Source organism: Bison bison, unplaced genomic scaffold (genome assembly GCF_000754665.1).
Source record: "Bison bison bison isolate TAMUID 2011002044 unplaced genomic scaffold, Bison_UMD1.0 scf7180017864155, whole genome shotgun sequence".
NCBI lineage: Eukaryota > Metazoa > Chordata > Mammalia > Artiodactyla > Bovidae > Bison > Bison bison.
In genome coordinates this window covers 1,691,872-1,702,437 of record NW_011494727.1, presented here as the reverse complement: position 1 = coordinate 1,702,437, position 10,566 = coordinate 1,691,872, and the positions used below count along the sequence as shown (strand labels likewise).

The following is a 10,566-nucleotide window of genomic DNA, read 5'->3' as shown; positions in this document are numbered from 1 at the left end:
GCAGGCAGCAGTCCATGGGGTCCCAAAGTGTTGGACATGACTGGGCAACTTAACAGCAAGTACATTAAAAGAAATTGATGGCTCTCATCACATTAACTCATAGAAGATGCATCTGAAAATTAAGCGAGCTAGCTCTACAACAGCCCAACAGGTCCAACAGGTTTCTGCAGGGCCACTCCTGCTTTAGACCAGACTTGCTGAAGGTCCAAAGTCCCCACTGCACCTTGGGAGGAGCTGGAGCAGTGCCAGCCGTGTTCCATCTTGTTCCCTGGGGGAAGAAATATTTGGAGCCTGTGTTTGCTTTCTGCTTCTCTCCGTCTGGCCCACAGGGGCATCCAGAGGCTATGCTTGAGCCAAGGCCCTGGGATCTATCCTGACCCTGACACAAGCCATGCTCCCTGGGTCTCATTTTTCTTCCTTTTTAGATTAAAAAAAAAAAATCTGTTTGCACATCTTTGGAGAGTGAGTCATCCGGCTGCACATAATTCACTTGCTGCTTCTGCAGGAGGGGGAGCGAATGCTGGGCAGTGGGACCTGGCTGACACGCCTCCCTGCGTGGTGAAGGGTGGGTCTGGCCAGGAGGAGAAGGGCTCTCCCACCGACCTCCTCTTCTCACGGCTGTGATATGCTGTGCGTGTGTCTGGTTCTAGATGCCGACAAGAGGATCAAGGTGGCGAAGCCAGTGGTGGAGATGGACGGCGATGAGATGACCCGTATTATCTGGCAGTTCATCAAAGAGAAGGTAGTTCCCTCCCAAAGTGGGTGGCCTTGCACATGGCTGGCTGGGCTCAGTGATCAGTCCCAGCTCCCGTCTTCTGAGCCCTGCTTCAGGTCCCCGGGATTCACCCATCACCCTGGTGGGCAGGAGCAACCCTATTTGTCTCCTTCCACCCACCCTTCTGTCATGTCCAGACCACTCATGGGCCTTGTTATTTTATTTATTTTTAAAATATTTATTTATTTGGCTGCATTGGGTCTTAGTTGTGGCTCTCAGGCTCAGTTCCACAGCATGTGGGATCTTATTTCCCAGACCGGGGATTGAACCCACATCCTCTGAATTGGAAGGCAGGTTCTCAACCACTGGATCACCGGGGGAGTCCCTGCTCTTATTATTTTTTAAAATACTTCTTTTTTTGGCTGTGTCAGGTCTTCACTGTATCATGAGGGAATTTTTCGTTTCAGCCTATGGACTTTAGCCGTGATGCAGTCTCAATAGTCATGGTGCGTGGACTTAGATCAGGCACGGGACTGTCCTCAGCCATCTTTGTCTTGTACCAAGGTTAAAGCATTTTAAAGAATGTGATTAAACATAATCGCATATCATGTCTTTTTTTTTGGCTAAATTAAGCTTTTGTTTTACTCTTCAGATTAATTAACACATATATACAGATATAGGAAATATAAGAAACACACTGGAGGAATTCAATCTATGTTGCAGATTGCATATTTATCTCCTTTCAGAGAGCTGGCACAGGTTGACTTATCCTTTAGGAGTTTCTTTTTTGTTTTTAATTTATTTTTTATTGAAGTACAGTTGAGTATGTTGTCTTGATCCACTGCGTTCCGATGCACTCCCTTGAGGGAGTGAAAGATGAGCAGGGATCATGAACCTTTCCTTAGCGGTCTGGGGATGTCATTGTGAGTCGTGGCGTGGTGTCTGTTGGGGACAGTGATATGTTTGAGCCACCACTGCACGTGGTTCCCAGGGTGGCTGCTTGACTGCTCCAGAGTCTCTGTGGGCTGGGTCTGCCCAGGGGAATACACGGTCCATGTGAAGACCCCCGCCTTGTGTGTCTGTCCCCAAGAACAAGGTTGAGAATTGCCGCTTCTGAATGGGGAAGGAGAGGGAACCCGCTGTTCGGAGAACTCTAGATGTGTTTGGAGTGGGGTTTGGCTGAGTTGATGGGCCACCGCGGGGGATCGGTGGTGTTTTATGTGGTCCACGCTGGGGAAGAGCCCTCCAAGGGGCTTCAGCCTGATCTGCCAGCCTCTCTCCAGAGCCCCAGCTTCCTGCCAGCTTTGGCCAGCCCTCCAGAAGTCTTTCCTCTTCCCCTTCCACACGGGGTGAACCCAGGTGCCCCTGAATCCCAGTCAATCTGGGCTGATGCCTGGCCCTGGCTGTCTGTTTCTAGCTCATCCTGCCCCACGTGGACGTCCAGCTAAAGTATTTCGACCTGGGGCTCCCGAACCGTGACCAGACCAATGATCAGGTCACCATCGACTCCGCGTTGGCCACCCAGAAGTACAGTGTGGCTGTGAAGTGTGCCACCATCACCCCCCGAGAGGCCCCGTGTGGAAGGTGCGGAGGGGGGTGGGGGTGGGGCAGCGTGGGGACGGGTGGGGGGTGGGGACAAGGGAGTTGGGAGGGTCGCTGTCTTAGGCTGAGCCTGGCGGGTGGGGCTGGAAGCACAGCGTCTGGACTGAGGCTGTGTGTTGCCAGGTTCGTCAGGCTGGGTTCCGCCCAGCGTGAAGCGGCAGTGATACGGCTGACAGAGCGCTCACCGTGTGCCAGCTACTGTTCTGGGCACTTTACACACAACATGCATTTAAGTCTCACAACAAGCCAAAAGGCCAGGGGTTTTATCAACGGTTTCGTTTTATGAGCTCTTGCCTGAGGTGACACAGCTGGATCTTGAAGCTAAGAAATCTGATTCAGGAGCGCCCATGGCCACTCTCGACTCTGCTGCTTCCCCAGGGTGGTTTTTAGGAGCCCCCTTCTAGCTACATTCCCGCTTAGGGTTCAAATCCTGGTCGGAAGGTTTGGGCTGCAGTGGGGCCACTTCCTCTTTGTCCTCATAGAGTTCAAGCTGAAGAAGATGTGGAAGAGCCCCAATGGAACCATCCGGAACATCCTCGGTGGAACGGTCTTCCGGGAGCCCATCATCTGTAAGAACATCCCGCGTCTCGTCCCTGGCTGGACCAAGCCCATCACCATTGGCAGGCATGCCCACGGCGACCAGGTTGGCCCCGGTGGGAGTGGGGCTCCGAGGGCCTGGGACAACCTGCCCCCAGCTGGAGCCCTGGGCCTGAGCCATCTTCTCGTCTCTGCAGTACAAAGCCACAGACTTTGTGGTTGACCGGGCTGGCACATTCAAGGTGGTCTTCACCCCGAAGGATGGCAGCGGCCCTAAGGAATGGGAGGTGTACAACTTTCCTGCTGGTGGCGTGGGCATGGGCATGTATAACACGGATGAGGTGAGCAGCGGCTCCTGGGCTCCCTCCCCCTCCTATGTCCTGTCTCCGGCCACATCGGGTTGGGGGTTCTGACTCTTCCTGTGTCGGTGGCCTGAAGGTCTGAGGCCTGAGAGCAAATGCATCTTTAAGTGTATTCAGGGGGCCCTATGGTACGCCTAGCATCCTGTGCTCATTCTTGGGTGCGTCTTGGGGCATATTGGTTGTCAGCTCTTGGTTTACAGCAAACTGGGTAAGTGCTTCTTTCCCTCCCTACCCCCATTTCTTGGCTTTCCTTTCCTCTGTGGTTGGCCTCATTCTTAGGCCGTGAAGAAATGGCCAACACTGGCTCCGGGCTTATCCCTGCCAACCTGGCTATCCTGGCAGAAAAGAGCCTTTTTGGCTCCTGGTTCCAGCAAAAGTAGATGGCTTGGGTCACATGGCCATCTGCCAGCCAATCATGAAGGCCCAGGGGAGGAAGGGCTCTGACTGGATAAACCCGGGACACAGGAAAGACAAGTAGGTGGGCTGAGGGCATGGCCCCACCCTAGCCATATGGTTTTGGAAATGGGGAAGGTGATAGCTTTTCCAAGTAAAGCTGGGTGTCTGCTTTCTCCTAGAAATTGGGAGTAGGGTGCTGGGCCAGCAGCAACAGCAGATGCTCACTCCAGGAAAATAAAAAGTGAAAGTGTTCGTCGCTCAGTCGTGTCTAACTCTCCATGTCTGTAGCCCGCCAGGCTGCTCTGTCCACGGAATCCTCACTCCAGAGGGCTGGGTGAACCCTGACTGCCTGGGTCGAGTGCGGGGAGGGGACTGCTGTTCCCAGGGCTGGGCCTGCCCGGGGGACCACTCCAGGGACCTCTCTCTCCCTGCAGTCCATCTCGGGTTTTGCACACAGCTGCTTCCAGTATGCCATCCAGAAGAAGTGGCCACTCTACATGAGCACCAAGAACACCATCCTGAAAGCCTACGACGGGCGCTTCAAGGACATCTTCCAGGCCATCTTTGAGAAGTAATGGCTTCTCCCTTTACTGTTTCCCAGGGAGTCCATGACCCTCCTTCCTGGTCCACTCAGTCTTACCCACCCGGGGAGGCTGTCCTAGTGTGTCTGTCTTGGCCCTGAGACTCAGGGAGGGATTCCCCAACCTGTCAGCCTCCTGCCCTCTCCTCACCACAAGCCCTTTTGCTCCCAGGCACTACAAGACTGAGTTCGACAAACATAAGATCTGGTACGAGCACCGGCTCATTGATGACATGGTGGCTCAGGTCCTCAAGTCCTCAGGCGGCTTTGTGTGGGCCTGCAAGAACTACGATGGAGACGTGCAGTCGGACATCCTGGCCCAGGGTACGCGCCCCGCGGGGATGGGGTGGACCGTCGTTTTTCCCTTGCTGGGAGAGAGGGTGGGCCGGGAGTCGGGGCGCTGGTTTGCACACCCTTTTGGGAGGAAACTGCTCCAGTGGAGCAGCTGGACTGGGGCTTGCCTGCTCATCACAGGGTCTGCTGTAGACACATGGACCAGGGGCTCTCTGGTGTCTGAGTGAGGAAGGGTCATCTGTTATGTTTGGACTGGGGTATTGCTGAGGCTGCTGTTCCAGAGTAAGTAGTACACAGCAATTTAGGTCCTAAAGGCCAGGCTTGTTAGCCCTGAGGTTGTTCCCATCCATGAAAGGACCTATCCATGTAGGAGATGTTCCTGTCCATGAGGGAGACTCAAGAGACACGGGTTCAATCCCTTGGTTGGGAAGATCCCTTGGAGGAGGACATGGCAGCCCACTCCAGTATTCTTGCCTGGAGAATCCCATCGAGAGAGGAGGCTGGTGGGCTACAGTCCGTGGGGTCACAAGGAGTCAGACATGGCTGAAGTGACTTAGCACAGCACAGCGCATGGAAGGGCCAGGTGACTCTGCTTGGCTCCAGATTTGGACGAGGTTTGGCTGTAGTAGAAAAATGGGAGTAAGTATTCGGTTGACTGAAAAGTTTGTTCAGGTTTTTCTGTAACATCTTTGGCCAAGTTTTTAGCCAACCCAGTACAACCAGATGCTCTTTAAATTGCAAAGAATTTGTTCTGCACAGTAAATCTTGTGGATATAGGAGAATATTGGGGGATGATGGCAAACCCCCCAGCCCTACAGCATCCTAAAAGACAAGCTGAGTTGCAGCAGAAAGCCATTAGGGAGGAACAGAAAGAAATATTCAGTTGTAGTGGGAACGAGGGGCTTCCCAGGTGATTCAGTGGTAAAGAATCTGCCTGCCAATGCAGGAGACGAGGGTTCAATCCCTGGTCCAAGAAGATCCTCTGGAGAAGGAAATGGCAACTCACTTCAGTATTCTTGCCTGAGGATCCCATGGACAGAGGAACCTAGGCTCCAGTTCATGGGGTCGCAGACAGTCGGATACAAATGAGCAGGCACAGATACAGTCATCTTATTGGGACTGAGAGCAAGAAAGATAATGGGAAGAGGCAACATGCATGCATAGGGAGTGGAAGAGAAACCAGGCTCTGTGAGAGAGGGAGGCGAGGTCTAGCTCCCATGAGGAAAAAGTAAAACCCATGTCAGGCTGCAGTGAAAAGGCAGAGGGTCTCTGTACTTCATAAAAACCTTCGACTTTATTTTGAAAAGTTCAGTGTGACCCTCTCACTAGAACAATTCCTATCTAGGATGGAAGGATGACAAGCCCTAGCACACAAGAGAAAGGCATGAAGTGTATAAGGACTAGTGAGTATGAAGGTCCCACATGAAAATGGAGAAGGGATCCCCCTTTCTCTGCCCCAACAGCAAAAATTCTTAGGCAAATAATTTCCCTCTAGAAGTTGCCCACTTTTTCTTTCTTGGGCATTTATAGTTCTTATTATGGTGCTGTGGGGTGCTTTTGAAGCCCAGGAGACCTTGACCATAGTAAACATTGACATCTGGATTTGAAAAAATTTGGAAGTAGATCACAAAGCTCTTTTTAAATTTTTAAATATTTATTGTTTTTTTGACTGTGCCAGGTCTTTGTTGTGGCATACAGGATCTTTGATCTTTGTTGCCGCCCTTTGGGATCTTTAGTTTCGTCATGTGGGATCTAGGTCCGTGACCGGGGATCGAACCTATGCCCCCTGCTTTGGGAGTGATGAGTTTTATCCACTGGACCACCAGGGATGTCCCAAATCGTAAAACTTTCAAGTGGCCTAAAAGAGCAGAGAGCTTCCTGGGTAGCTCAAACAGTAAAGAATCTGCCTGCATTTTGGAAGACCTGGGTTTGATCCCTGGGTTGGCAAGATCCCCTGGAGGAGGGCATGGCAACCCATTCCAGTATTCTTGCCTGAAGAATTCCATGGACAGAGGAGCCTGGCGAGCTACAGTGTGTGGGGTTGCGAAGAGTCGGACACAACTGAGCAACTAACACACATACTCAAAAGAGCAGATAAAGTGATGACTGTAAAATAGCTGGCCACAGGCTTTATTCTTCCTGCTTGAATGAGCCTCTTGGTCACCTGCCAGGGTAGGTGGGTAGAACTTTGGAGGAGGGGGAGTCTTGCACCCTGGGGGGCCATAGATTCTGGGGCACGTGGAGGTAGGGGATGTGGGTGTATGCCAGCAGGTGAATGAGAACCACCTCTGAGTGCCACCTGCCCTGTGCTGGGCCCTGGAGACCCAACACAAGTGCCTGAGGAGAGGTGCTGGCACTGAGGGGGGTCTTCCTGCTCTCCAGGCTTTGGCTCCCTTGGTCTGATGACGTCCGTGCTGGTCTGCCCGGATGGGAAGACCATTGAGGCTGAGGCTGCTCATGGCACAGTCACCCGCCACTATCGGGAGCACCAGAAGGTGAGTGCCAGGGCGGTGGCTGCGTGCCCTTCTATCCCTGGAGCCCAAGCCCACTGGCCCTGAGGGCTGGGTGCATGGGCCTGGTCCTGTCAGTCTAGAGGGGGCATCTGTGTCCAAGGGGCCTTTTCATTGGCTGCTTGGCTCTTCATCCCCCTGCGACCTCTTCCTCCAGGGCCGGCCGACCAGCACCAACCCCATCGCCAGCATCTTTGCCTGGACGCGTGGCCTAGAACACCGGGGCAAGTTGGATGGGAACCAGGACCTCATCAGGTGAGTTGGTTCTGGGCAGGTTCTGGGCTCCAGCTCCATACAGCTGGGGTCTCACTCTGCCCCGTGCCCTGCAGGTTCGCCCAGACCCTGGAGAAGGTGTGTGTCGAGACGGTGGAGAGCGGAGCCATGACCAAGGACCTGGCGGGCTGCATCCACGGCCTCAGCAAGTGAGTGGTCTGGGGTCAAGGCAGGGCTGGGCTTCCGGGGGCTCAGGGTCAGGTGGATCGTAGTCCAGGGTCCCTTGTAGAGGCTTCTTCCTAAGTCAGCTTGGCTGCCAGGGGACAGGACAGGTCCATGGCCCTGAGTGATGGTGGCTGGGGCTAGCCTCCCCACACCAGGCTCAGTGAATGGGTCCCTGTCCCTAGGCCGGCTGCTCAGAACCTTCCATCCCCTGCCACAACCACCTCCTGGCTTCTCTCAGAAGAGCTTTACTGAGCTGCCTGTTGTAATCTGGAAAAGCAAAGCCAAGCCTCGCTGGGTTCCTGCTGAGTTTGCTGTGGCCCCCTCCCCCGCTTTTTTTTGCCCACTCCATGCTGTATGTAGGATCTTAGCTCCCCGACCAGGGATTGAACCTGCACCCCCTGCAGTGGAAGTGCAGATTCTTAACCACTGCACCACCAGGGAAGTCCCGTTGTGGCCTCTTGACAGTGCGCTCCAGGTAGCCTCTGGCCTGTAGCCCTCTGCACAACGGCACGAGAAGCCTACTGTCTGGACGCTGCCCTGGATGGGGCGGCAGCGGCGGGGCGGTGTCTGCCAGAACCACTCTCACATGCACGTGCTCTCTCGACAGTGTGAAGCTGAACGAACACTTCCTGAACACCTCGGACTTCCTGGACACCATCAAGAGCAACCTGGACAGAGCTCTGGGCCAGCAGTAGCGGGCCAGGGTTGCTGCCAGCTGCCGAGCTGGCCGGGCCGGAGGCGAGTGGGCAGCCAGGGGTCCCCCTGCCCCCCCGACCGACACGCCCCGCGGCGGAGGGTGAGCCTCTTAGCCCCTGTTAGGAGGCCTTTCTAGGGGACGTTTTTTTTTTTTTATAAGCAAGAAGTTTTTAAAAGTATCTGTGTGTTTCCCCTCATGGTGACGTGAGGCAGAAACAGTGTGTTTTACCTCAGCCGGTGGTATCTTTTGCATACTGTAATTTATATTGCCCTCGGGACACATGGTGCCATATTTAGCTACTAAAAAGTTCTTCACAAAACAGGTCTGCTGTGTTTGTCCCTGAGGGGAAGGAGGCAGCCAGGGCTGAAGAGGCAGACGCCTTCAAAGGGCTGGTGGGTTCCGGCAGGGGCGGACTGGGATGCCCAGGCTGCCGCAGGCCTCTGCGGTCCAGGGGCCGGGTGCGGGGGCTGGGGGGTGACCGGGCAGCAGGTCTTCGTGGGGCGTTCACTGGGATTTCCCAGCACGTTCTGGTTTCTATATCCTCTTCTCCTTTTTGAGAGTAATCACTTCCCACTTGATTCTGGTTATACTTTTTTGTGTTTTGTTGTTGCTGTTATTGTTGGTTTTAACCAACAATATTTTTTGTCATTGTTGGTTTTAACCTTCTAAACGTCTCCAGACCTCTTGATTTGCCTGTTTCTCAGTCCTCAAAACAGGTCCCACAGAGTAACCGCCTCAGTTCTCTTGCCCACGGTTGCTTAGAGCTTGAGCCTGGGAGTGTGCGTGGGGCTCCCGTGTGGTTGGTCCGGGCCACTGAATCCCAGACTCGGGCTCCTCTTCACTATTCTTTGGCAAAACTAGAACACTAAGATTATAGAGTTGTTTATACATGCTAGTGGTAAAGAACCTGCCTGCCAACGCAGGAGATGTAAGAGATGCGGTTCGATCCCTGGGTCAGGAAGATCCCCTGAAGGAGGGCATGGCCACCCACTTCAGTATTCTCACCTGGAAAATCCCACGGACAGAGGAGCCTTGCGAGTTACAGTTCATAGGGTCACAGAGTCGGACTGAAGCGACTTGGCAAGCAAGCAAGCAATACAGCTAAACAGATCCAATTTAAAGGGCTGTGCTTTATGCAGGGATTATATTCTACTTTTGGTGTTAAATGTCCTGGGCAAGAGTTGTGACTTTTTTTTTTTTTTGGCCATCCTGTGTGGCTTATGAGTCTTGGTTCTGTGACCAGGATGGTACCCAGAACCTTTACTGTTAAAGTGCAGTCTTTAAAAAAAAAAAAAAAAAAGTGCAGTCTTGTGCTCAGTCGTGTCCAACTCTTTGTGACTCCATGGACTATAGCCCGCCAGGTTCCTCTGTCCATGGGATTTCCCAGGAAAGAATATTGGGAGTGGGTTGCCATTTCCTCCTCCTGACCCAGGGATCAAACCCGTGTCTCCTGCATTGGCAGGCAGATTCTTTACTACCACACCACCTGGGAAGCCCATACCTGGTCTCAGGTCTTGACTTGAAAAAAATAAACACTTGGCAACCCGAAGTCCATTTCCCATATTTGGGCGGGCTCTTGTAGGCTCCTGAAACCAGATACCTGGAAGCTTTGAGATGGGCTCCTAGGCGCCCATCTCCATGGAGGTGTTTTAAGCCCATTCTTTCCCAGTCATCACTGGAATCCCAGGGCTGGAAGAGGAAAGGCTGGCATGCTGGCTGTGCCCGGACCAGCTCCTGGGGGAAGCTCAAGGTTTCCAGCCCTTCTTCCCCATCAGTGAACAGCCAAGGGCTGGCAGCTCCCCAGGAGACACAGCCTCTGAAGCCCAGTCTGGCACCAGGAGCTGGCTTCTGTTCTGGAGGCCTGTTGGTGGGAAAGCAGCTTTTCTCTACAAGTGGTAGGAATTCTGGGGTCTTGGCCGGCACCCCTTTCTCATGGGCTCAGAGCCCTGCAGGTGGCCATTCTAGTGGGAAGGACGGTCAGGTGCTCCTCTGGGCCCCCTGGAGAATGAAGTACTCATAGGGGGTTCCTTCCCGGGAAGGGGTGAGAACAGTTCCACCCAGAACCATGGAAAGAAGCACTCGCAGTCACCTCACTAAAGAATATTCATTTATTTATAATTATTGCTAAGTAAACTTCTCTTTGAAACAGGAACATAAAAACACAGTAGGGCTTTGCACGAGTGGAATTTCTAAAACAGTTGGTTCGTATACATGTCAAAATAAGTTAGAATGGAGTTCGTCCAGGAGTTTCCAAGTCACATGAGAGGCCTCAAGAGCCTCTTCTGAACAGGTTGGGGCAGGGCGGGGCAGGGTGAGGACTGGAGCCTTGCTGAGACCGCCGCCCTCGCCCCCCAGCTCAGATTGTGAGTTGTGCTGCTGCTTCCTTCTCTCAGCCTTGCCCAGGTCCAAGGCACGGGGCAGGGGTGGGGGTGGGG

General features: G+C 53.5%; 1 protein-coding gene across 1 annotated transcript; it reads left to right on the top strand.

Moving 5' to 3' along the window:
- Positions 1-614: 614 nt before the first annotated feature.
- IDH2 (isocitrate dehydrogenase 2 (NADP+), mitochondrial) lies at positions 615-8,450 on the top strand. Its single transcript, XM_010841041.1, has 10 exons — positions 615-742; positions 2,133-2,299; positions 2,800-2,960; positions 3,052-3,195; positions 4,047-4,183; positions 4,365-4,516; positions 6,869-6,981; positions 7,154-7,251; positions 7,326-7,418; positions 8,042-8,450. Exons 3-10 carry the CDS (start codon positions 2,817-2,819, stop codon positions 8,127-8,129), a joined length of 969 nt encoding a protein of 322 aa, XP_010839343.1. The 5' UTR covers positions 615-742; positions 2,133-2,299; positions 2,800-2,816; the 3' UTR covers positions 8,130-8,450.
- Positions 8,451-10,566: the final 2,116 nt, after the last annotated feature.